The sequence below is a fragment of the Sarcophilus harrisii genome, chromosome 4 (genome assembly GCF_902635505.1).
Source record: "Sarcophilus harrisii chromosome 4, mSarHar1.11, whole genome shotgun sequence".
NCBI lineage: Eukaryota > Metazoa > Chordata > Mammalia > Dasyuromorphia > Dasyuridae > Sarcophilus > Sarcophilus harrisii.
Genome location: NC_045429.1, coordinates 349,535,395 through 349,561,182, shown reverse-complemented (window position 1 = coordinate 349,561,182; position 25,788 = coordinate 349,535,395). Strand labels below are relative to the sequence as shown.

At 40.0% G+C, this 25,788-nt stretch overlaps 1 protein-coding gene and 2 non-coding genes across 8 annotated transcripts in view; 1 reads left to right on the top strand and 2 right to left on the bottom strand.

Moving 5' to 3' along the window:
• Window positions 1-239: 239 nt before the first annotated feature.
• LOC111720477 lies at window positions 240-455 on the bottom strand. The gene has a single exon (XR_002770152.2). It is a non-coding gene; the product is annotated as a small nucleolar RNA U3 (small nucleolar RNA).
• A 2,970-nt stretch (window positions 456-3,425) lies between these two features.
• LOC111720483 lies at window positions 3,426-3,642 on the bottom strand. The gene has a single exon (XR_002770158.1). It is a non-coding gene; the product is annotated as a small nucleolar RNA U3 (small nucleolar RNA).
• Window positions 3,643-11,289: 7,647 nt separating this feature from the next.
• SEPTIN4 (septin 4) overlaps window positions 11,290-25,788 on the top strand; it is a 44,980-nt gene continuing 30,481 nt past the window's right edge. The window contains exons 1-3 of one of the 6 annotated variants that reach the window (XR_004233883.1): window positions 11,290-12,929; window positions 13,507-13,551; window positions 14,885-14,892. Coding sequence is in view for 1 of the 6 variants with exons in the window: in XM_023502147.2 (XP_023357915.2) it covers window positions 11,396-12,929; window positions 13,507-13,551; window positions 14,885-14,892 (1,587 nt within the window). In the remaining 5 variants the exon portion in view is untranslated. The remainder of the gene's footprint in view (window positions 12,930-13,506; window positions 13,552-14,884; window positions 14,893-25,788) is intronic. The other 5 variants (XR_004233881.1, XR_004233880.1, XM_023502147.2 and 2 more) reach the window with 5 other exon arrangements.

The following is a 25,788-nucleotide window of genomic DNA, read 5'->3' as shown; positions in this document are numbered from 1 at the left end:
TAGGGGAGCACAACCAGGGCAGTTTTATTTCTCAGGGACGCCGCCACAGCTGTCTCTGCTTCTTGAACTTTTCCTCTATCTCACCTATCATTCAATGAAGCCGAGCTACCCTGGTTGGCTGACGTTGCCCCTTTTATCTGAAATCATTAGAAAAATGGATTTCTTGAGAAGGAAGGAAAGTTTCATAGCAAAGAAACTCAGTCATATCTAACTTTTCAACATGATTTATTAAAGAAGGAGCCACTCAGCCTGCGTTCCCTTCCTCTCACCCAACCCAAGGGAGGGAAGAACGATCATCAATGGCACGTGACAGCTGCTGAGAAGCAGCACCACAAGCCAGCTTCACGCTCAGAAGAGAACGCTCCAGCTCCTCCTCGTGGTTACCTCCGTGCTACACTTTCAGCCACAATTCTCCAGTCACATACTATAGAAATGATCCCTGAAAGTATAGTCTTGGCTCCCAGCCCCACGCCGCCCCGACCCCTGCCAGGCCCACAGTGCTTCTACTCATGGTCACTTCCTGCACCTCCCCGCCTCCCCCCACAAGTCACGCAGCCCCTCCTCGGTCCCCACCATGGGCCTCTTTCAGCCCCTGCTCCGGGATACAATGGGCAATGGCACCCAAGTTCCCCCACCTGGGAGACCCCTCTCTGAGCCCTCCCAGCCAGACTCCTGCTCATTAGCATAGTCCTCACACCTTGAGGAGTTGATGAGATCACATGGAAAGCACCTGGGAAGCACCCACTCTGCCCATGGCCTTTGTTAGCACCTGGGTGGGGGCAGCATTGGCTGAGTGTCCCTTCTGGGTCAGGCACTTTCTGGAGCTCAGGGGGAAGAGCAGAGCACAGAGTGAGCTCCTCCCCCCCGGCCCCCATCTCCACACCTGGCCTCTGTCCCTGACAAGCTTCCCTTCTGCCAAGGGAAAGAGCTGAGCATCAGTGACCAACTGAGAGAAGCCGGGATCCCTCCCGACTGGGAAAATGGGGAAAGATCTCTCGTAGATGCTGCCCTTGGGCTCAGCCAGTGTGGGAGCTTGGGGGCCCCAGAGGCAAGATGGAATCCAGAGAGAGAGGATTCCAGGGGATGGGGAGGGGGAGCCGTGTGCAAAGGCACAGGGGGTGCAGTTTGGTGACCAGGAAGCTCAGGCTGGGAGCTTGTTTGGGGTTGAGGGTGGAGTGCATTTCAGGAGTGGGGGGGGGGGGGGAAGGGGAGCCGTGTGTCGTCATGCAGAGAGGGAAGCTGAGCCAGGCTTGGTGAGGTCATGGCAGACATGGAAAAGGTCAGATCTGGAGCTGGATGCTGGCAGTGGTTGGGAGTTACTGAATGTTCTTGACCAGGGAGCAGCAGGGGCTGGGTCTGCCAGCTGGAGCCAGGTGGGGAGGCAGCGACCTTGCTTCCCCTGGGTACTTGTCCACAATGGGGGAGGGCAATGGTGGCAACCCCTGGGACTCTCAGTGGATTGCACACAATGTAGGCCCACTGTTCCTGCTGTTGGTTTGATTGGCAGTGAAGGGGAGGAAGAGGGAATAAGAAGTAGAGGGGGGGAGGGAAGGACCCAGATGCTATTTCCCCCTTTATCATTCTCTAAAAGGCCTGAGAAGATGGAATGTAAGTGGTTGCAGGGAAGGGAGGGAGAGACTCAATAGAAGATGAGGAGATAGTACAAGAGTCAACAGGCTGAAAACATAACACAGGAAATTAAATACTCTTGTTCCAGTCACTCTAGAAAAGGGACCATATTCCGCAGATATCTGAGGGGTAGAACTGGCAAAACTTGATGGGGATGGGGTTTGAAGAAGTGAGGAGTCAAAGATGATACTTCAGTGGTAATTTTTTTTTTTTGCCACTTTAAAAATGGTGGCCTTCTCCACAGTGAAAAGAAAGTTTTGGTCATGTTGATTTAAAATGTCTACTGGTAAATTGGAGATGGGAGATAAGAAGAAAGGTTTGACTTGGATAAACATATTTTAGGATTATTTGTATGGAAACAATTAAATTCATGGGAATTGATGAAATCATGCAGTCAAATAAAATAGAGTGAAAATAGAAGAAGACGCAGAATAGGTTGGAAGAGACCCAGGAGGAAGTAGAGTTCCTAAAAACTGGAGCAAGGAGAAGAGAGTGACAGAGTGTGAAGAGCTGCAGAGAGGTCAGGAAAGATGAGGTTTAAGGAAAGACCATTCATTGTAACTTTGGGAAGAGCAGTTTCATTGAATGATGAGGTTGGAAGCCAGACACTGGAGAGTTAAGAAACGTGAAAGTATGAGAAGCAGGGGCCTTCTTCAGGATTTTAGCCAGAAAAAGGCAAGAGACAAATGCATTGACAGTCACTGGGGAGAGAAGGATTAAGTGAGGGTTTGTTGTGGAGATGAGACACTGAGACTTATTTGTAGGCAACAAAGAAGCAGCAGGAAAGATTGAAAAGAAGTAGGGAGTGAGAGAAGCAGGAAGGAAACAGGGGTTAGCAGTGCTGGATATTACAGACATCTCCCTCCAGAGTAGGGATGAGACAAGGACAGGAGAATTTAGAGAAACAGGGCAAGATTTGTATGAGTGCTGATAGTGAGTAAAGACAATCAAGCCAAGGAAACAGTATACACCATGACTCCATTAAGATCCATGAAAGGAACCTTGACACAGCCTCGATACAAAGAATCAACCGAAAAGGCTGAGAAGTGGGTCGTCTCAGAGGTGAGAGGAGGTTCTAGGGAAACCAATGTTTTGGAACCCCAATGAGGAGAGAAAACTCTTACCAAGGAAGTGAGAGAAGGTAATGGAAGGAGACAAGTGTGATTCTGAAAGAATAATGGGGGTGGGGGTTGATGGCAGAGATTGGGGGTAGTGTAAAAATGAGTCATATCCAAAATAAAATTATAATCATTTTGATCTTTATTAATTTATTAAAAACACAGTTTGCTGCTATTTTGAAGGGTTTTTTTTTAAACCTAATTACCAAAGAAGCTAAATTTCTCCTAGAAAACCTTTCATTTTACCTATCCAAGAGAAGCATTATATATAAGGAATAATAATACTTCTAAATGAAAGAAAAAGAAGAAAACTAACTAATGAGCTGACACCTTCTGAAGTCTTATGGTCTATGTATTGCATGACCAATCTCCTGAGAACCTATTCACTAGTTTGGGACAATACGATGTAAAAGATGAGAGCAGGATAGAAAGGACAAGCCCTAATTTCCTTCATCACGAATCTGACATGATAACGAGAAAGAAACAGGTTGGCTCTATTCAGGAATATAAGCCCATTCAGTTTAGCTTCTTTACCTCATCTACCATTAGTGAAGGTAAGCTACTCTGCTTACTCTTCAAAAAGAATGAGAAAAATGGATTTCTTGAGGTGAAAGAAAAGCTCCAGGGCAAAGCAAATGAGTCCCATCTCCTTTCTTGACATAAGCTAGTAAGAGAGGAGCCACTCAGCCTGCGTTCCCTTCCTCTCACCCAACCCAAAGGGAGGGAAGAACGATCATCAATGGCAAGTGGCAGCTGCTGAGAAGCAGCACCACAAGCCGGCTTCACGCTCAGAAGGGAACGCTCCAGTTCCTCCTCGTGGTTACCTCCGTGCTACACTTTCAGCCACAATTCTCTAGCCACATACTATAGAAATGATCCCTGAAAGTATAGTCTTAACCAACACTGCTCTGATGCGCCCGCCACTGTCAGGTTCACAGCCCTTCTACTCATGGTCACTTCCTGCGCCTCCCCACCTCCCCCCACAAGTCACCCAGCCCCTCCTCGGTCCCCACCATGGGCTGCTTTCAGCCCCTGCTCCGGGATACAATGGGCAACGGCACCCAAGTTCGCCCACCTGGGAGACCCCTCTCTGAGCCCTCCTAGCCAGACTCCTGCTCATTAGCATAGTCCTCACACCTTGAGGAGTTGATGAGATCACATGGAAAGCACCTGGGAAGCACCCACTCTGCCCACGGCCTTTGTTAGCACCTGGGTGGGGGCAGCATTGGCTGAGTGTCCCTTCTGGGTCAGGCACTTTCTGGAGCTCAGGGGGAAGAGCAGAGCACAGAGTGAGCTCCTCCCCCCCAGCCCCATCTCCACACCTGGCCTCTGTCCCTGACAAGCTTCCCTTCTGCCAAGGGAAAGTGCTGAGCATCAGTGACCAACGGAGAGAAGACAGGATCCCTCCCGACTGGGAACATGGGGAAAGGCCTCTTGCAGATGCTGCCCTTGGGCTCAGCCAGTGTGGGAGCTTGGGGGCCCCAGAGGCAAGATGGAATCCAGAGGGAGAGGATTCCAGGGGATGGGGAGGGGGAGCCGGGTGCAAAGGCACAGGGGGTGCAGTTTGGTGACCAGGAAGCTCAGGCTGGGAGCTTGTTTGGGGCTGAGGGTGGAGTGCATGGGGTGTGGGAGGGAGGGAGGACAATGGGGAAGGGGGACAGGACACACACTGGTGGGCAACCCCTGGGACCATCAGTGGCTGAGATGGATTGCACACAACGGAGGCCCCCTTTTCCTGCTCTTGGTGCCAATTGGCAATGAACTGGAGGAAGAGGGAATAAGAACTAGAGGGGGGAAGGAGTCAGATGCCATTTTCCTATTTCTCTCTATCAAAGCTCTGAGAAGATGGAATGTAAGTGATTGGAGGGAAAGGCTGGGCAAATGGTGAGGAGACAGCAGGAGAGAAAACAGAGGAAAAGAAGAGACAGGAAATGGAACATTCTTGGTCTAGTCCCACTGGGTGAGGAGCCATATTTGGCAGCTCTCCGAGGGTAGAATTTGCAAAGCTGGAGAAGAGATTGAATTTCTGTGTGAGGGAGTGAGGAGTCAAAGGGGACACTTAAGTGGTAATTTTGGAGAATGAAGAATTCCAGTGATTTTTCTAGGATTTCAGTGATAAGATAAGCAAAGGCAGAAGGTGGAGAGCACTGGAGAGCAGGAACTTCTCTGGAACAGACCATAAATTCGGTTCTGACAGGTTGGGGGGGGGGAGGGGGGAACCATTAATTCTGATAACTTAGGAGGACCTAGCAGCCAGGATGTCTGAAATAGAAGATCTGCTTACCTATGGCTAAATAACCTATCTACAATTTATGGCTCTATGGAATGCTAATGGTCAGGGCTAGTTATCTTGATATAAATTAGTATCATTTCTAATGGTCAGGAAGGGGGATTGCAACCAGGGGGATTGAGGCAGAACAATTCAAGGAAACTGAAGTAGAACAATTCAGGAAAACTGAGGAGAATAATGTAGGGAAACTAAGGCCGAACAATTAAAGGAAATTGTCAAAGCAAAACTTTGATCAATTTTCTAAATATTTTAATAATTATTTTACTTTATAGAATTTTAAGATATTTTAAGTCAGTGTTTTTAATTTTCAAAGTCATAACAATTCTTTATCAGTAAGAAAAGGAAAACAAAATAAATTTAAAACATTATGGTCAATATCTTTCTCTAACCAATAAGATGTAAAATAAAAAAGAAGTCATATGTTTAATAATCTTATAAAAAGTAATCACTTTTTGGTCAAAAGAAGAAATAAAGTGATTGATTATATGCTGCTGTTATAAATTGTCAAAAATGTATGTCTATATAATTGTCCAATATACTACCTATGCTGTCTTTTTTCTGGGGATGTGATCAATGGATATTCCCTAGCTTCATTTAATTGCATCCATTAATTTTCTCATGATGTTGTAATACTTCAACATGACTTTTAGGGTGGACAACACAGACTCATTGCTCAGCCTCCCAAAGCTCCCACAATCAGTTTGCAAATGTGTAATATGTTCCTTCTAGACCAGATGCTAGCAAACCACCATTTTTTTTGGTTGTTGTTGATTGGTTGTTTTGTCTGTTTGTTTGGTTTGGTTTTACCAGCTGTGGTTATTTCAAAAGCAAAATATCCATTTTAAAAGTAAGTCACTGTCTTTGATGTGACCATTAGGTTCTTCTGATCTATAATTACAAAGTTTGATCTTAGCCTATGAACAATTAGCTTCACTCATCTATTTTGATATGAACTTTGAAATGAGCTTACTGTCTTCCCTTATCAGGAAGAAGCTCAAGTGGCTTTTATCAGCTATAACCAAATCCCAGACTGTCCTGTTTGTATAGAGTGATATAAGGATGGAATTTTTTATCAGCCTCCCTTGTCTATGCCTCCAATCTCTGAGCATTTTAAAACAATATTTGAGATATTGATTATGGTCTGAGACTGGTCAGCCAGGAGGATTCCACATGGCTCTTCCTTGATCACTCCATTTGAGCTGTCAGTGTCTTCCCTTCCTCATGCTCCCATGATACCTTATATTTCTTAAATGCATTTTTTCAAACTCCTTTCCTTAGTAACCCTATTGTTCTCCCAAATTTATTTCATATTTACCACTCCTGGTACCTGTTTTACCTCTTCATTCTGTCTGTAACTTCCCATAAATAAACTTATTTTTTAAAATAAAGAGAATAACCATTGTGAATTTATCACATGTATTTTGAACTAGGAATTGCTATCCTGATCTCATTATTGTTATAATGAAATATATATTGAATTGGAATATAATGAAATAATAAGAAATTTAGCCATTTCTTATTAACTTTACACATCTCTTTAAAATAGCCTTAAAATGGCAGCACCTCTGAAGTTATGATTACCTTCACTCAGTCAACAAGCATTTACTGAGTGCCAGGTATTGTGCTATGTGCCAAGACTTGGACTCTCAGTAGCTGTGTGACTCTGGGAAAGTCACAACCCTGTGGTCTCAGTTTCCTCACTAGTAAAATGAATTGAAAAAGAAAATGGCAAACTATTCCAGTACCTCTCTCAAGGAAACCCCAAAAGGGGTCACCAAGAGTGGGACACAACTGAAAAAAAGTGAACAACACAATTTACATATTTCTGCTCTAGTTGATTGAATCTCTATCCATGAGTTTTCTTATCTAATTGATATACTTATGGCTAGTTTTCAATTGGTCAATAGTTATTTGCCCAAATTTTGGTGTTAACGCAAATAATCTGAGGGGAAATTTTTTTCTTTCAAGCACAATTTGCCAAAGGAAAAAGTCTATATAACTAAATAATAAATAAAACTCAAGAAGTAAGTATTGACAAGTATTAGATGCTCACTAAGAAAATAGAGGGGAAAACCCGAATAGCACAATGTAAGACTTTTTGAAAAGAACAAGAACTAATCATTAAATTAAAAAAAAATGTCAAGTCCTTTATTTTAAAAAAGTATCAATAATACTCAAACAAGCTTTGGTAAAATGGGGGGAAAAGATTATTTAAGAATCAAAGAAATAAGAAGAATTAACAGAAGCTTTTCTAGACAACTGTAAGCCTACAAAACTGAATTATGAAAAGAAATGGAGCAATATCTGCAAAATATCCAGATTACAGAAATTGAAATCTATATAATCTCTTTACATTCTGTCTTCAAAGCCAGATTTTTGACTTGCATAGAATTCATGTATTCTTTTAATATTATTGTCCTTTGCTTTCTTTCTGCCAAATTTCCCTTCAGTTCAGTAGTTTTGTGTTCAAATCTGGTTTTTCTATCCGTCACAGCATCTGCCTCTGGATAAATTCTTCATTTCCATGATCAGTTTTTTCTACCTTAGCAATTGGATTTTTAAAATTCTACATGGAAAACTTGAATTTCTCACTTATGTTCATTCCTCATCTCTTTTTGTGAATGTTTTCTCTTTTGACCTTTCTGAAATTTCTTGCTACTTGATTTCTGGGGAGTCTATAGGATTCTATTTTCGCCAATCAAAAAAAAGTTCACTTTCCTTCATATTGTAGGAAAACAGAAGAATTGGACCTGTGATTTTATTGATATGAGGAATTCTTGATGAGGAAATTCCTTCTACCAACGTAAGTCTGTACTTTTTTGTTGTTGTTGCTCATAGATTAATAGAGTTGCTTAGAACACTGTTTAAGTACATTGCCCAAAATCATACAACCAGAGAGAAAATTTGAATCCAGGTCTTCCTAGTTCTGGGATTAGCTCGCTAGCCCCTAAAACAGGGCTACCTCTTTCATATTATAATATTTGTCTGATAGGACTTGATTTCTTTTTTTTTTGAAAGCATAATGGAGGATTGGTCAATAAAAGATCTTCATAGGTGAATCAAAGGAGAATATCTATGGATGAAATTGCTAGTAATGGAAGGGCAGGTAATTGCCAGTTCATGGAATGAGGAAAGGGACAGAATTGACACTTGAATTGGCCAAGCCTTGCAGAGGGCTCCAGTTTCCAAAGGTTAGAAGAAAAGAAGGAGAGACTTCCTAGAACAAAGGGCCAGGTGAGGAAGTTGGAACATCTTGGTACTTGTAGGGATTAGCAGATAGGTCTCTTTTGCCTGTGGCTTGGATGTTGGAGAGGAGTAAAAGGTAATGTTGCCGACAAGTTAGGTAGAAGGCACATTGTCCATGTAAGGCTGGGCTTGTATTAGCCAAGGGAAGAATTAATATTTGATCCTAGTGGACATCAGGAGTCCTGGCCAGAATTGTTAAAAGGAATGGGAGGGTTAAAATTATATATATACATATATATATTCATATATACAAATATATATATATATATATATATATATATATATATATATATATATATATTCCTGAAAGGTCCTAGCATGTTTAGGATGTTCCTACTAAGTGATGTATTTTGGTAGTGCAAGTCTCATATCATTTTCAGTTTACCTACATACTATACTCTTAACCACATTTATTTAACAACATATTATTCATTTTTTTGTTAGAATTCTTATTTTAGCCAAAAATATCTCAAGCTAAGAGGAAGCACAGACTTTTTTTTTTTTTTTTTTTTTTTTTTTGCTCATGATCACATTTTCATTGGTCTTCCCTTTAAATCCTTCTTACTCAGCACCATTGATCCCTGACTTTTGTCACAGCCTTCCAAATTTCAAAATTCTTAATTTAACATATAGCCATCTTCCAGCAAATTTCAAGATGAGCTGAAAGTCATTCTGTTGAATTCAAGAATTTATTAAGCACTTGTTATGGATCCAACCTTGTACCAAGTAAGCTCAAGATGAACCTATTGCCATGGCCCTTGGATATAAAACAAGTCTTCAAGCAGACAATAGCAAAACGATAAGAACTTAACTTTTTCTCCTCTCTATCTATATCTATTTATATTTATATATAACATAGGAAGGATAGAAGATAGAGGAAACTTCCTCTACCAATACATATTAAAACCTCTGCAATTTTTCATCTCAGAGTTTTTCTATATATAGTGCTGAGGAATTAAGTGATTTGCCAGGAACACATATAGAGCAAGTATGAAACAGAGGGAGAACTTTAATTCAAGTCCTCCAGTCTCTGAAATCAACTCTATCTACTATGTGATGATACCTTTCACATGTATATTGACTATATATGCACCCAAGGTCCACAGATTATTTGAATTATTGTTGTAACACAGATATGAACTAGGCTATTGGGACCCTTCCTGGGAGCATGCACTAATATTCTCAGTTTGGTTTTAGACTCATGGTGGAAGCTTAGGGGAACTTACTTCCCTCCCTTCTCTGGTTAGTGAACCAGAAGACCTGATGCCTTAGGGGTTACTTAAAACAAATTCCTGGGCTCTTGAACTTGTCCTTTCTTATTCTGAAGACAACTCAGAGATGGTCCAGAGCTGATAATTAAACACAAGTGACTCTCAAGTGACACTAATTTTACATTTATCTTCTCCTTTTACAATATCTATTATAAGTTTGATGACTCAAAATATGCCCTACTTGGAGCTCTACGAACAGTTGCACAAACCATCTCATACGAAGTCTCCTTAGCTATCATCCTCCAATCAATCATACTAATCAACGGCTCATTTACACTAAAAACACTCTCAATCACCCAAGAAAACTTCTGATTAATCATTACAACATGACCCCTTGCTATAATATGATATATCTCTACACTAGCAGAAACGAACCGAGCACCGTTTGACCTAACCGAAGGAAAATCCGAACTGGTATCAGGCTTTAATGTAGAATACACTGATGGCCCTTTCGCTATATTCTTCCTAGCAGAATACGCCAACATCATTGCTATAAATGCCATCACAACTATCCTATTCCTAGGACCCTCTCTTACACCAAGCTTCTCCCATATGAACACTCTATCGTTTATACTAAAAACACTTCTCCTCACCATGGCTTTTCTATGAGTACGAGCATCATACCCACGATGTATTTTTAGACATTATAATAGATACCACACGGTGCTTATAGTAATATGTGTATATATATATATATATATATATATATATATATATATGTATGTATGCATATATGTTAACCATATATAGCATATAGCTATATGCAGCATATATATTTGTTGTATATATTGTATATGTGTATGTATAATAAATACATACACATGATTAGTGAGGAGTCAAAAAAATTTGGTGACTCCCTTTCTAGAATTCATAACCCATAAAGTTCTCCTTGTTCGGGCACTCTCCCGAGGCGTGGTTTGTTCTGGCAGCCAAACTAGCTCCCTACTCACTGATCACTTAGGATGACACCATTTCTTGGACTACCAAGTGTCTGGTGGCTGTTCCTTCTGTGGGACAATCGTCATCTGGGAAGACTCATCAGCTACCTATCTTGTACTTGCATAGTACAAGTACTTACGAACTATTGTCATATATATTATTAAAACTTTCTGAAAAGTAAAAATGAAAAACAACAATGAAAAAACCCATCTCACTCATGTAAACTGATGGTGGAATGGGATAGACTAGGTTTTAAAAGCAACAATTGAGGAATCACTGATTTGGAGACTCCCCTATCAAAAGATGCTTTGGAACAACCTGTTGTAAAAGTGTCTGGGGGGCACTAATGACTTGTTTAGCCAGGATGGATCAGATACACGTGACTTGAACCCAAACATTTCTGATTCCACTACACCCCACTGGCATTCAGTCCTTATATAGCGGAGGATTAATGCTGTAGACTTTGTGGACTTTGTGGATTTGACCCTATTTGGAGGTCCCCTTTTTGTGTGAAGGTCTCCAAGAGAATTCCTAGCATTTGATTATTTGGGGAAGGGAAGGGAAAACCTGGAGTCTTCACAAGGCAACAAGAAGATCCAAATTTGCACAGAACCCCTGCCCCACCCCCGCCCACGCCCTGGATGGGAAAATGTCTAAGACAATCCCCCTCCTCTAACGTTTTAATTCTCTCATCAGCTTTGAGGTTCTTCTCCACCACAAAACGAGTTGGAGGCTTGGGGGTTTCACTAGAAAGCTCCCTCCTTTGTGACATCACTAGGAAGAGAGGTAGCTAAGGGAACCGATGATTGAGCCTCTCTGGGAACAACAGTCAAGATCAGCAGCTCTTAAAACTGAGAGTAAAGATTCACATGCAGCAGGGCCCCTAATCCAGAGAGTGAAACATGGGCTCTACCCAGAAAGGCTCCATGTCTCAGGCAGCCAAGATGACTAAAGTCCCGCTTAAAGTTTCTGCTCCCATGCAGCGAGGGTCTGAGGTCACCCAACGAGGCCCTTGTGTTGGCCACAGAGGTGCAGATTTGAACCGGAGCATGTCCCCCCAACGTGGACTGGAAAGCCGTCAAACTGTTGCCTCCCAAAGAGGGCTAGAAGTCCCTCGAGCTGTTTCCCCCCAGTATGGGTTTGAATTCTCCCGAGCTTGCTCTCCCCAAGGGTTTGAATCTGGTTCTAGCCATCCAAAGGCCGAAGCGACCCGTCATGGCTCACCTCAACGCAAACCTGAATACAGCACAGCTTCCCATGTGAATTTGCTTGCCCCGCCAGGGAGAGTGCAGATGAGATCTGATGGTCCTTGCCATGGTAGCACCCTTAGGACCCACAGTCCAACAATACAGGAACAAACACAGAAAAATATGGTTGCCCCAAGGCAAGAGAGCCATCGGAGCTTATTTCCCTCAGATGTCAAAATCTCTTCCCGGGTACCGTGCTCGATTCCTTCGGTTACTATATCGAGCTGTCAGTGGGATGCGGAACCACCACCTTCCAGGGTTACAAACCCTCAAGGGGTCCGAAGCCCTCGAAGGCGTTCAGTTCAGCCCAAGGATGAGTGTACTCAGACTGATATCAAAAAGAATTTGGTCTATTCTGAGAGTAAAAGTGTCTCAAGGAAAACACCCTGCTCAGATGCAGCCCATACTGCGCTGGAGACCAAACCAACCCAAAGAATTGTGCAAGACATTCATCCATGTGCCCGCAGCATGATCCATGCAGAAACGAAGGCATCCCACAGAAACTTGGGGTCTTTAGAAGTAGAGTCAGCTGTGAAGGTTTCATTCCGAAAGGATCCTGATCATTCACAAAAAGTCATAAGCCGATCAGAAATTGAAACAGTTCAAAGGCAGGTTCCATCTCCCACCAGGGTGGCAATATGCCAGGAGGCAGAGTCAGCTATCAAGACCATCCGTCCGGGGCGAGACTCACGGAGAGTCACCATCCTAACAGAGTCCGAGTCCTCCTCTCCGTGTCCTTGCAGGCAAACGAGCGATCCTTGCCACAAACCTCCAATTAAGCCACCATGTTCTGAAGTCCCCCCAAAGGTTGCTGCTGTTACAGAGCCAGAATTAACCCCTCGCCCTCTACCACCCAGGTCCTTACCCAAGTACGGTCCTGAGTCTTCATGGTGGATCTTGTTCCACCCAGAACCTCCCGAGCCTCCAAAGTGTGAGACCCTCCTGACGCAGTCTGAACACCGGTCATCTCATCTGGACCTTTTCATGTCCCAGATAGAGATAGCCTCGGCTTACTGTGAAGAACTAATCATACAGAATGAGAAGGCAACTTCTCCTGAACCACAGTGTCCATGTAAGCCTTCCAGTAGAGTGTCATCCAGGGATTTGCTGAAGTCTGCTCTGCAGCCCTTGGAGTCACCCGAATGCATGGAGGATGGAACCATTCAAAGGTTTAGTGCTTTCTTCCTGGGTATGTTTTGAAGAAGTCTGCCCAGGTGCAGCCCCGATTTAGTGAGGTGGAACACTGGTGGGTGGGAATAGATGGCAGTAGATCACAGTGGGCTGCCTGCCTTTCCCCCAGCACGAGCCACCAAGCAGCCTCTCTTGTGACTTCTTTGCTTTGGATCAGAGTTGGCTGAAAGAAAAGTCAATTTCTTCCAAGGGCACTGGCTCCACCTTCATCCCTCTTGCTCCCTGGATCCAGAGGAAATGAAATATCATAGATATCTAAAATATTGGGTCTGGTCTTAAAAATGTGATTTACAGAGTTAGAGATTGGGGACTGAACTCGGGTGGGCTAAGGGTCTTCCATGTGGATGTTCTTAGAGATAAGATGGAAAAAGCAATGGGGCGGGGATTGATGTATGAAAAAATGGAAGGATATGAATGAACCTTCTCAACTGTAGTTACCTTTCTTTGTGTATTTTTGGTGGATAAAGGTAAAAGATGGGCAGAATCCAATGGGCCAAATGAAGGGGACTGGAATAGTTGTGGGGATTACCATCTGGTGCTAGAAGAAAAGCAACGATTTTCTCTGTTGCTTTCAGATGTTACCGATGAGATGCTTAATCGGGTCATCTGGTGGTTGAAAGGTTTGTGTTTTTGGCCCATTTTTGTCATTTGGAAATGGGGATAGTGATGGGTGTGGGAGGAGAGATTGGGACAATCCATGTGACTTATTTCAGGGAGCCATTTAAAGTATAACAAGATGGTTCCTATGTGTTGAGATATGAAGGTCCCTATCTATATCTGACCCAAATTTGACCCAAGGATTTTTAGCCTCACGGATAATCATTAAAGGAGATTAAAATTAAGGAGAAAACATAGCTTGGTGTGGTGGAAAAAGTACTGGATTTGCAGTTAGAGAATCTGGGTTGGAATTCCGATTCTGCTATTTCTTATATGTGTGGACTTGGGCAAATGTATTTGCCTTCTGTGGAAAATGGAAAAAGTCAGGGGGAAGGGGGACAGACAAAGTGTTCTAATATTTTTTCTGCAACCTTAATCTATTTAGTTAACACATTTGAAGAGGTTATTAGTTGACCTCAACCACTTGGTTGTGAAGCAGGAAAGAATTAGCCTCAGTCCCTTTCCCTTTTCTTCCAGATGTGTGGATATTTGGAGTTAAATAAGGAGAAATAGGATGGTTGCATTATCTTTAAGACACTTAAAATGAGCCATACCCTCCACTGCCCTTTGTGGCCACCCAGAGATATTGCTTTTCTTCTGGTTGGATTCTGCCTCCTCTGATTCTTCTTGCTCTCTTTGGACCTTAGCGATATATAGAGTTGCAAGGGATATTTCCAGTTTATCTAGTCCAATCCACTATTATTTTCCAAAAGAAACTGAGGTCCAAGGAGGCTAAGAGGCTTAAGGTCACATAGGTTAAAATGGCAAAATCTATATTTGAACTGGGATCGTCCATCTGCATGTCTGACATTTTTTGCTATCTCTAGTTTAGACTTAAGTTGTAAATGCAGGTGGCCCAAGTGGTTGTTTATAGAACCTCCTGAACTTTCTGTGGCCTGGAGCACAGGTACCTGCCCAATGAATACTAGAAGCTCTGTTATTAGAGAATTTTGGATGAAAGAAAACCTTGAAAATTTCACTTTTAATCCTGTACTACCTCCCCACAGAAAATGCAAGGAGATGGGAAAGAAAGGGACCAGACTGTCTTGGAGGATGCATTAAAAATACTATTGAGGAGTATCTTTCCCTCCAGTAGGAGAAGAGGGGGCCTTCCTTTGGGGGCCACCTAATTTAAGAAAATTGGGCCTGGGCTCTATTGCTAGATATTGAAGTTTTATAAAACATTATAAATAAAATTCTATCCTCCCTCCCCCTCCTTTTTATGTCCACCGGCTGTTTGAACTCCCTTTGTGGCCCTTGGAAACTGCCCATCTTCTAAACTCTCCATTTTGACAGATGATGAGGTAAGGTCACATCCTCTACCCCTTTCCACCTTCCCTTGTCCCTTCCTTTGCTCTCTCAATTGGTGGAGAACTGGGTTGTATGAAGGGTCTCCCCTATTCTCCTAGGATGAAAAAAATAGTTACCCCAAATAAGAAGTAGCGTCTCACTTAATAAAAAACTGGACTGATAGGTGAATAGATAGAGAAAAGCATTTATAAAGTATTTATTGTGTGCCAGACATTCTGCTAAATGTTGGGAAGATTTTTTAAAAAGGCAAAGAGGATAGTCCTTATCCCTCAAAGAGCTTACATTCTAATGGGGGGAAGGTCATCTATAATGGGGAGTTAGAAATCAAGGGAAGAAGGCACAAAGTGAGGGAAGCTGGGGGGTCACACATGAAATGGTAGTCTGGGATGGGGACTCGCCCATCAAAATATCAGAGCCTCAGGACAGAGGCATCTCCTGGCTGAGAGGGCTGAGAGGTAAAGTAAACAGAGATTATGTGAGGGGTCTCCCCTATTTTCCTAAGATGGAGGACAGTTGCCCCAGATTTGTCTGGGAAAGTGGAAATTCCTGCAAGGCTCTTGAACAGAAGAGAAATGGGGCAAGTTGAGAATCCCTGTTGAGATCATTTGACTCTGCTGTCAGGTTTCTTTGGAAGAGTCTCTGGCTTAATGTACTCTATTCTAACTTGCAACATCCTACAATAAGATCTTTCCCCTGGGTTCTCCTCTGGCCACTTGGGACCACTCTCTGTAATGCTTCGAAGGAGGGTTATTTTTTTTTTTGAGTTTTACAAATGAGAAGACTTGAGCAGTTTTGTATATTTCAATCCCTACAAATGAATTTGGAAAGAAAGAAGAAAACCCATATATAAGCTCATTTGTCCAAATGAAATTTCTCAAAGGTTGTTCTGTTCAGGGGCACTAGCACTAGGAAGGATACTGTGGCCTTCTAAGTCTGCATTCAGATAGCCTCTTCAAATAAGGCTTTCTAATTTTCCTCTTGTTTTCAGTAAAAATACCACTTCTGACAAATATGAGATCAGACATTCAAAAAGTATTTATTAACCATTTACTATGTATTTTACACTGTGCTAAATGCCAAGAGTTCCAAAGACTGATCCTTGTGCTAAAGGGCTCATCTCCTAATGGGAAAAACATGCAAATAAATATGTAGATACAAGATATATAAATAGTGTAAGTGGAAAGTAATTTCAGAGGGATGGCACTATCTAGAAGCTAAAGGGATCAGGAAAGGCCTCATACAGAAGGCAGGACTTGATTTTAGTCTTAAAGGAGGCCAAGGAAACCAGGAGATAGGAGAAAGACAGGAAGTAAGGAAATTGAGTATTAGGGATATTCCTTTGCTTTTGTGGGTTTATAGGATGGTGATTGATGAAAAACCAATAGCTTATCTGTTATAAGTATTCCCAAATCTATTCATTTGAATTTTTGAGTCATAATTGGGTGATGGGTAAAGGAAAAAGAAAGAAAAAAGTGGATGAGAATCTTACTTGTTCCATGGATGTTCTCTTAGAGACAAGATCCTGCTCTTTATGGCCTTAGCTACATTTCTGAGGAACTCTCCCCTACAGAGGTAGTTTTGGGATCATCCAAAGAACAAAGCTGCCAACGTTTGTTGATGGTCTGAATTTTTGATTTAACTCTTGACACTCTTGTTTTTTATTGCTGTTCATTTGTTTCAGTTGTATCTAACTCTAATTGAAAACTTTGGGTGTTCTTGGCAAAGATACTGGGATGGTTTTCTATTGCCTTCTCCAGCTCATTTTACAGATGAGGAAACTGAGGACAACAGGGTCAAATAACTTATCCAGGGTCATACAGCTAGTAAGCATCTGCAGCTGGATTTGAACTCATGAAGATGTCTTCTTGATTTCAAGTCCAGGATGCTATCCACTATATCATCTAACTATCCCAAAAGGAACTTACAGAATATCTAGCTATCTAGTTCAATACCCTCATTTTATTTTTTTCTTCATTTATATTTTAATAATATTATCTAATATATATTTATTATAATATAATATATAATAAATAATATATTTAATAATATTATTATTAAATGCATTTTCAAATGCATGCAAAGATAGTTTTTTAACACTCACCCTTGCAAAACCTTGTATTCCAAATTTTCCTCCTTCCCTTTCCCCCACTCCCTTCCCTAGATAGCAAAAAATCCAATATATGTTAAACACATACAATTCTTCTATACATATTTCCACATTTATCATGCTGCACAAGAGAAATCAGATAAAAAAGGAAAAAATGAGAAAGCAAAAAAAGCAAATAAAAAAGGTGAAAATACTAAGCTGTGATCCACATTCAGTACCCATAGTCCTCTTTCTGCAATCCCCTCATTTTTATAGGAAAATGAAGCCCAGAGGAATTAAACAAGGTGCCTGAGGTCACACAGGTAGACTAATGAGAGGGATTGGGCTTCAAACCAGGCCTTTGATGCCAAATACAACATCCTTTCCATAACCATTTAAAAAGGAAAGATAATAGCCTGGGTTTTGGGGCAGAGCAACTGAGGTAGACCTTTATCTCATCAAACATTAAGAGGGAAAGGTTATAACCTGAGGCAGAATAACTAAATAGGACAATTGGAGAAACTGGGTCACAACATTAAAAGGGAACTTTGGCACAACACTTTCCTCCCCCAGAAGTATAAGGATTTCAGTCAAGGAAGTAACATCAGTGATCCCTTGATGTAGATCACTATTTGCTGATGCAGTGGAGAAAACAGCTAATTCATTCTTGCATTCTGTATACTGGATGTCCTAAAAGTCTTAATACCATTTAAACAATTAAAGACTTTTAGAAGACACCCCGTATGATATTTCTTCTGCAACAGTGCCTTATTCTGTTGTATACCCCTCTTCTCCTATCCTCTACTCATTCTGTTTTGCAAGTTAAAAAAACAAAAAAACCACAAAAAACCTTGGCAGCAGGAAAGCTCCTTCCTAAAATATCTCTTATCCTATCTCAATAATTATAATTCTTATGCCTTGCTCAGCTGCAGAATCTGCCCAGGAAAGGGAGGAGAATTCTCTCAAGCAGCTATGAGTCTGGTTCACCCCTGGCACTCTAGAATCCCAGCTATCATACAGGTGGTCCCAGTACCCTCTTCCTAAGGAGAAGGGACGAGTCTGCTCCTCTAAGTGGGGAAAAGCCCCACTTTCAGAATCACAAGCGGAAAGCTGGGCGACCACTTCTCCAAATTTGGGACTCTGGTTTATATTCAAGTATAACTTTCCCCTCAGGTTGGAAGGCTATGTGTGGGTGAGTTTTCCCCAATGGGCCTTGGTTATCTTTTCTGTGGAAATCTGAGTAATTTTTAGGTGGAACCTCAGGCATTATTTATTGCACAGTAGAGATCAGATAGAATAATCCCCTTCCTAACCCACTTCCCCTCATCTCTTTTTTTCTAAAAAACAAAGCAAAAAACAAACAAACAAGAAAAACCCAACACAATTTTTAGAATTTTAATTTCTAGTACTTTTTGACCTTTGGCTAAAGAAAGACATAGGGACTATCTATGACCCTTCATTCTTTATTGAAGGGAAAACTGTCTCCTCCAATGCCTGAAGGGATTTCTATCACAATGCTCCACTTTCTGCTGGTAACTGGAATCTCCCCAGAGGCTAGTTCACTGGGATCAAGGAAAACACATTCCTGATTATTATTATTATTATTATTATTTTGCTCGGATCGTAAGAATAGATATAGTTCAACACTTTCATTTGACAGAGAAAGAAACTGGTCAAGCACTTTAAAAAAATTCAACAGGAAGGTCTTAGAGGACCTTCACAGAGCTATGAAATCTGGGAATAGGTATGAGTGGCGTAATTTAGTTTAAGATTGTAGAATCATCTGATAAACTGCAAGATCCAAGCTTTTGGGACAGCTCACTCTTTGACAAATTATTAGGAAAACTGGAAAGCATTTTAGCAGAAACTAGATATAGACTAATATCTCACACTAGATATCATAATAAAGTCAAAATGGGTTCATGATTTAGACATATAGGGTGATATTAAAAGCAAATTAGAGGAGCATGGAAAATCTTACCTGTCAGATTTATGGAAGAGTCTATGACCAAATAAAAGATAGAAAACATTAAAAGATTGTAAAATGGACAATTTTGTTCTTTGTTTTCTTTTGCAACATAGCAAATATGGAAATATGTTTTACATATGTAATCTATATCAAATTGTTTGCCTTCTCAAGGAAGAGGGTGGGGGGGAAGGGGAGAAAAGAACTGGAAATCAAAATTTTATTTTTTTTAACTATAAAATAATGTTTTTCTTTTTCCCAATTACATATAAAGACAATTTTTAACATTCATTTTTAAAAACTGAGTTTAAATTATCTCCCTTCTTCCCATCTTCCCTCTCCCTGAGGTGATAAACAATTTGATATAGATTATACATGTACAATAATGCAAAACTTAGGAAATCAAAATTTCAAAAGATGAATGTTAAACTTTTTTTTTTTTTTAACCTATAATTGAGAAAAAATAAGAGAGTCTAAAAAAAGGGTGGTGGTGTTCGTGGTGGGTGGAATTATAATTTAAAGCTCAAAACCCTAGAATCTCTTTGGGTAGTTTTTCAAAAGACAACTTTTTAGGAAAGTTATGATGTGACAGAGCAGGTTTTTGCTATCAAGCTCAAATAGAAAAGAGACCACTGGATTGACTTTAAAATATGTATTGTTATGTTTTATTTTGTTTTTATTTATTTTGTTAAAGTATTTTCCAATTATATTTTAATTTGATTTAGACACAGTCTTGTAGGTGCATACAGCTGGCTAGTCATATGTTTGACACCTCTATAGCAGACAATAATTCTTTAATTATTCAAAAATTCTGGCCTCTACTACCTATATTATCTTAAGCAAATTTCTTCTCCTTTCTGGGACACAACTTTCTTATCTGTAAAATGAATGTGTTGGAATAGACAATTTCTCAAGTCTCTTTCACTTTTTAATTCTACGAATCACGTTAACAGGTTAAAAAATTTAGTTTGATAACACAAGCATTTAATATACAAGTATTGCATGCTAAGGATGTAACAGTTGTCTGCAAAACTGAACAAAACTAACTGACCAGTATAGGAATTTAATCAAAGATGATTGGATTCAATAGGATAATTAAATTTGAACCCAGGTCTACTGCCTCTGATCTAATGATCTTTCCACATCATTGTATTGGAGGATCATAGATTATGAAATGGTAAGAACTTCAACAACTACAATAACAGAGCCTTCACCCTTTCATGTGAACCTCTGTGGCCTGAAGGATAAAAAGACAATTATCAGTGAGCAATATCTGGGCAGAAACATTTTGGGAGATAACAAGTTTAGGAAAACCTTTGTAGGAGGAGGCAATTAATTTAATTTAATTAGCATATGCAATTAATTTGATAAAGTGCCTACTAAATAGCAAGTATGATGCTAACTAGGGATAGATACAAAGATAAAAATAGCCTAGTACTTGCCCTTAAAGAGTTTATGTTCTATTAGATGTGATAGGAATAGCATGTTCATACATAAGTAAATACCAAAAAACAGGCTACAAGGGGGCCCAGTAGATAGAATACTAGTCTGGAGTCAGTATTCTGACATCTTTCTGAGTTCAAATTAACCTTAGAGACTTAGTAGTTGTGTGATCCTGGGAAAGTCATTTAACTCTGTTTGCCTCAGTTTACTCATCTGTAAAATGAGCTAGAGAAAGAAATGACAAACCACTCCAGAATCTCTGTCAAGGAAACCCCAAAGGGAGTCACAACAGAATAGCAATAACAAAATTACAAAAAAGTACACAGAAAATAGAGGAAGCTATTAATAATTGGAGATATCGGAAAAGGCTTTTTGAAGGAGTTGGTATCTCTAAAGTCCCTTCCAGTTTTTAATTGATTTACCTAATCAGGTAAGAAATTCAGATCAATACCACAAGCATTTAATATGCATGTATTCCGTGGTAAGGATGTGACAAGGCAGCAAAGCTGAACAAAGATAGAAATCCAACCAAAGATAGTTGGATTCAATAAGATGGTTGAATTTGAACCCAGAGGAAAAAAATAACTTTCAGTAAACAATGTCTGGGAAGAAACATTTTGGAAGATAACAGGCCTGGGTAAACTTTGTGGGAAAGAAGCCTTAACTTACTTAAATTGAATTCTGAAGGGAGGGAGGAGCTCCAAGAAGGCTGAAGTCAGGAGGGAATTCCTTCCAGGTATAGAAAGTACAAAAGACTTGGGGTAGAAAGACGGAATATTATCTCTTAGGTATCCGCAAATAGACTAGCTTGTTCCTAGAATGTAGAGTATATGAGTGGAAGTGTTGCATAATCATCCTGGAAAGCTAAGTTGGAAACATAAAAATAACAAAATTTAAAAATAAAGAAATTTCGGTTGGGGTCACAATGTGTCTCTCATTAGGACTTTCTCTCTTTGTATCCCAAAGCCTGGCACTAAGTGCTTACTGAATGTTTGTTGATAATTTGATTGATTGACTTTAATTTAAAAATTTTATATCCTAAAGGTAATAATGAATCACCACGTTTCTTGAGCAGGGAAATGACATAGACCAATATTTTAGGTTTAATCAATTTGGTTACAGTTTGAAGGATCAATTAGAGTTGAGAATGGAGGCAGGAATACCCATTGGGAAGTTTATCACAATAGTTCAGGTACAAGGAGAGTGAATGAGAACGATGTCCATGTGAGTGGAGAGGAGACTGATTCGAGATATTTTGGATGAGGGACTGAGAATGATTTTGTAGCTGATCAGATATGGGTAATGAGAGAAACTGAATGCAAGCATGCTAAGTTGTAAGCCTGGGTAATCTAAAAAATTAAGGTGCATTGGATAGAAATAGAAGAGTGTGCAGGATGATTAGGTTCAGGAAGAAAGATGAGTTCTTCTAAGGACATACTGGCTTTCATAGGCCTGTGGGACAACTCAGATGGAGATATTCAGGAGGCTGTTGGATGTGTGAAACTGGATCAGAGGCAAGGACTAAATATGAGGATATGGGAATCTTCTATAGAGAGATCATAGTCAAACCTCCTTGGAAGCTAGTGAGATGAGAAAGAAAGACACGGAGAACAGATAGCAGACAGACAGACAGCTGGAAAATGGAGGCTGAATGATCATAAGATAGTAGTTTATTTTTTAATAGCATTTTACTTTTTTCCAATTATATATAAAAATGTTTAACATCCAAATTTTTGAAATTTTAAGTTCCAAATTTTCTCCTTCCTTCTCTCATTTCCCCTTCATTGAAAATGGTAATTTGATATAGATTATATATGTGCAATCATATAAAACATATTTCCATATTAGTCATACTGTGAAAGAAAAAAAACAGGCTAAAGAGGTGAAAAACATGAAAAAAAATCAAGTTAAAAATAGTATATAGCATAGTAATTTAAATGGACCGCAAACTCACTATGAGTCAGTAGTATGATTTAGCAGCCTTAAGCTGGGGCAGTCTTGGACTACACTGAGAGAGGAGGGGATAGCTTTCAGGAACTGGGAAGTGATAATTGCTTTGTACAGTATTCTACTCTTAACCAGACCGCATATAGAGGATGCATTCAATTCTGGGAACCAGAAGAGGGCACCAATGCTGGGGAAAAGCCTTGAATTCACTTCATGTAATAACAGTGGAAGGAACTGGGAATGAGTAGTCTGAAGGGAGAATTGTGGGGCTGTAGGTAAGGGTGGGGTGTCTTCTGTGATTGGCTGTCATCAGGAGGAGGGATTAAAATTGGTTTTCAGGGAGGTGGCTCAGTGAATAAATCGCTGACCCTCAGAGTTAGGAGGACATCAAATCTGATCTCAGACATTATTCCCTCACATCCACTGTAATCTCCATCTCTATATTTGTGCTTGTGGCAATAACACAAGTACAACTTAAATAAATTTGCTTCCTCCTGGGAGAATTAATCAATAATCATTTATTAAGATGTAAACCTCTTAAGATCAGGGACTGTTTCTTTTTTTTTTTTTAGACCTTTTAAAAATGTTTTTATTTTCCTTAGCTATATGTAAAACAACATTTTTTTTTTTTTTTGGTGATACATGTACATTCATTTTTTATATGTATTTCCTTATGAATCATGTTGGGAGAGAAAAATCAGAATGAAAGGGAAAAACCATGAGAGAAAAAAAAAAAAAACAGAAAAAGAAAAAAAAAAGGGAACATAGCACTTGTAGATTTACATACAGTCTTCACAGTTCTCTCTCTGGATGCAGATGGCATTTTCTGTCCAAAGTTTATTGGGATTGTGTTGGATCACTGAACTGCTGAGGAGAACCAAGTCTGTCATAGTAGATCATCGCACAATCTTGCTGTTACTATGTACAACATTTTCCTGATTGTTTCGCTCAGTTTCAGTTCATGTGAATCTTTCTAGGCCTTTCTAAGATCAGCTTGTTCATTATTTTTTTATAATAATAATTCATTATCTTTTTATTATCTACTTTATAATTATATATATATAATTATCTATTTTATAATAATAATTCATTATCTTCATATACTATAACTTGTTCAGCCATTCCCCACTTGATGCACATCTATTCATTTTCCAATTCTTTGCCACCACAAAAAGAGCTGCTACAAGCATTTTTACACTTTTATGATTTCTTTGGGATACAGACCTAGTAGTGACACTGTTGGATCAAAAGGTTTACACAATTTGAGAGCCCTTAGGGCCTAGTTCCAAATTGCTCTCTAGAATGGTTGGATCCGTTCACAACTCCACCAACAATGTATTAGCGTCCCAATTCTCCCACATTCCCTCCAACATTTATCAGTATCTTTCCCTGTCATCTTCACCAATCTGGGAGGTATGAGGTGGTACCTCCAAGTTGTCTTAATTTGCCTTTCTCTAATCAATAGTAATTTAGAACATTTTTTCATATGACTAGAAATGGCTTTAATTTCTTCATCTGAAAATTATCTGTTTATATCCTTTGACCATTTGCCATTTAGGGAATGACTTGTATTCTTATAAATTTGACCCATTTTTTTATATATTTTTAAAATGAGGCCTTTTATCAGAAACATTGACTATAAAATTTTTTCCCCCAGCTTTCTGCTTCCTTTCTAATCTTGGATGTGTTGGTTTTGTTTATTCAAAAACATTTTACTTTAATGTAATCAGGGTTGTCCACTTTCATAATGTTCTCTAGTTCTTTGGTCATAAACTTCTCTCTTCTCCAAAGATCTGACAGGTAAACTATCCCTTGCTCTCCTAATTTGCTTGTAGTATTCTGTTTCACATTTTTTTGATCATTATATCTCTAAAAACCTAAAACATAGTAGGTCTAGTTCTGGTTTCGGTAGCACTTGGAGGCAGTGGAACCTCCCAGGGCTTTTCATCTGCTGGACAGCAAGTGTCCTAGCTTAGTAAAAGATATTTACAACTACCTCCCATGTCCTGATCAGTCCGATCTCTTAACAAAACACTTTCCCAATGCCAATGGTATTCTATCCCCCATTATTCAGTTGGGTGCTTCAATTATTGTCTAGTTGGGTCTCCTTGTTGACCAGGCCTGAAATATCAGGCCTGTAGGAGGTCTGGGAAGATAGCTAGGACATAGTGTTCCCCCGTTCTCCCTTACTGCCCCATTCCATGCTTCGTGTGCCTTCAGCAGAGCCAATTAACAACTGGATGAGTGAGTAGCCAAGATCTCCAGGTTGTGCCCATGGACCTTTAACTAGGGAAGCTTTGGCGCTTATTGGGTCAACCTGAGGAGACCAGCAGCTGTTGGCTGTGGGTGGAATGAAGCTCTGGCCTGAGGGTAGAATGTCAGGCAGTTCCTGAAGTCTCTAGATGCCATTTGAAGCTTTGAAAAGGAGCAGGGCCTAGGGGACATGGGTAGGTGTCATCCGTGGGAGTGAGGGACATGCCTCCTTGTTCATGTACTGGACAGAAGCAGCTGTCCTGCATCTCAGGGACCTTTATTCTTAGTGTTTCCAAAAAGTCCTACTTGCTTAATAAGAATGAGGAGGCTTGCTTGGAGTCACAGAGTCCAGTTATGCTAGCTATAAACTCCCTCAGGGCAGGGCATTTCAAATCCAGTCCCCTATTCCACAACTAATTTATTCTTTTTTTTAATTTAATTTTTTGGGATGCATTTTAAAGTTCCAAAATGTCTATCTTTCCTCCCCACCCACACAGAGAAGGCCACCATTTGACACAGATTTATAAATATACTATGTAGACTTCTATTTATCACTTTTTTCTCTGGAGGTGGATAGCGTTTTTCTTCATAGGTCCCTTGTAGTTGATTTGAATATTTATAATACTCAGAATAACTTGGTTGTTCTTCAAAAAATATTTGTTACTATATTCGATGTTCTTTTGGTTCTGCTCATTTCCTTTTCCCGCTCATTTCATTTTCATTGTTTCATGCTAGTCTTTCCATGTTTTTCTAAAATCAGTCTGCTCATTGTTTTTTTTACAATACAATAGTATTCCATCACAATCATATAGCACAACTTGTTTACTGTTCTCCAAAAATTGATGAACATCCACTCAATTTCAAGTTCTTTACCATCACAAAGAGAGCTGTTATAAATCTTTTAAAAACATATAAATTATTTTCCTTTTCCCAGATCATCTTGGGAAACAGACACCTAATAGTGGGATTGCTGGGTCAAAGGGTATACCCATTTTTACGATTCTTTGGGCATAATTCCAAAATAGTTGGCTCAGTCTACAATTCTATCAAAAGTGTATTAGTGTCCCAATTTTTACACATCCCCTCTAACATTCCTCATTTTCCCCTCCTATAATTTTAACCAATTTGGCAGACCTGAGATATCTCAAAGGTGTTTTAATTTGCATTTCTCTAGTTAAAATGATTTAGAGAAGT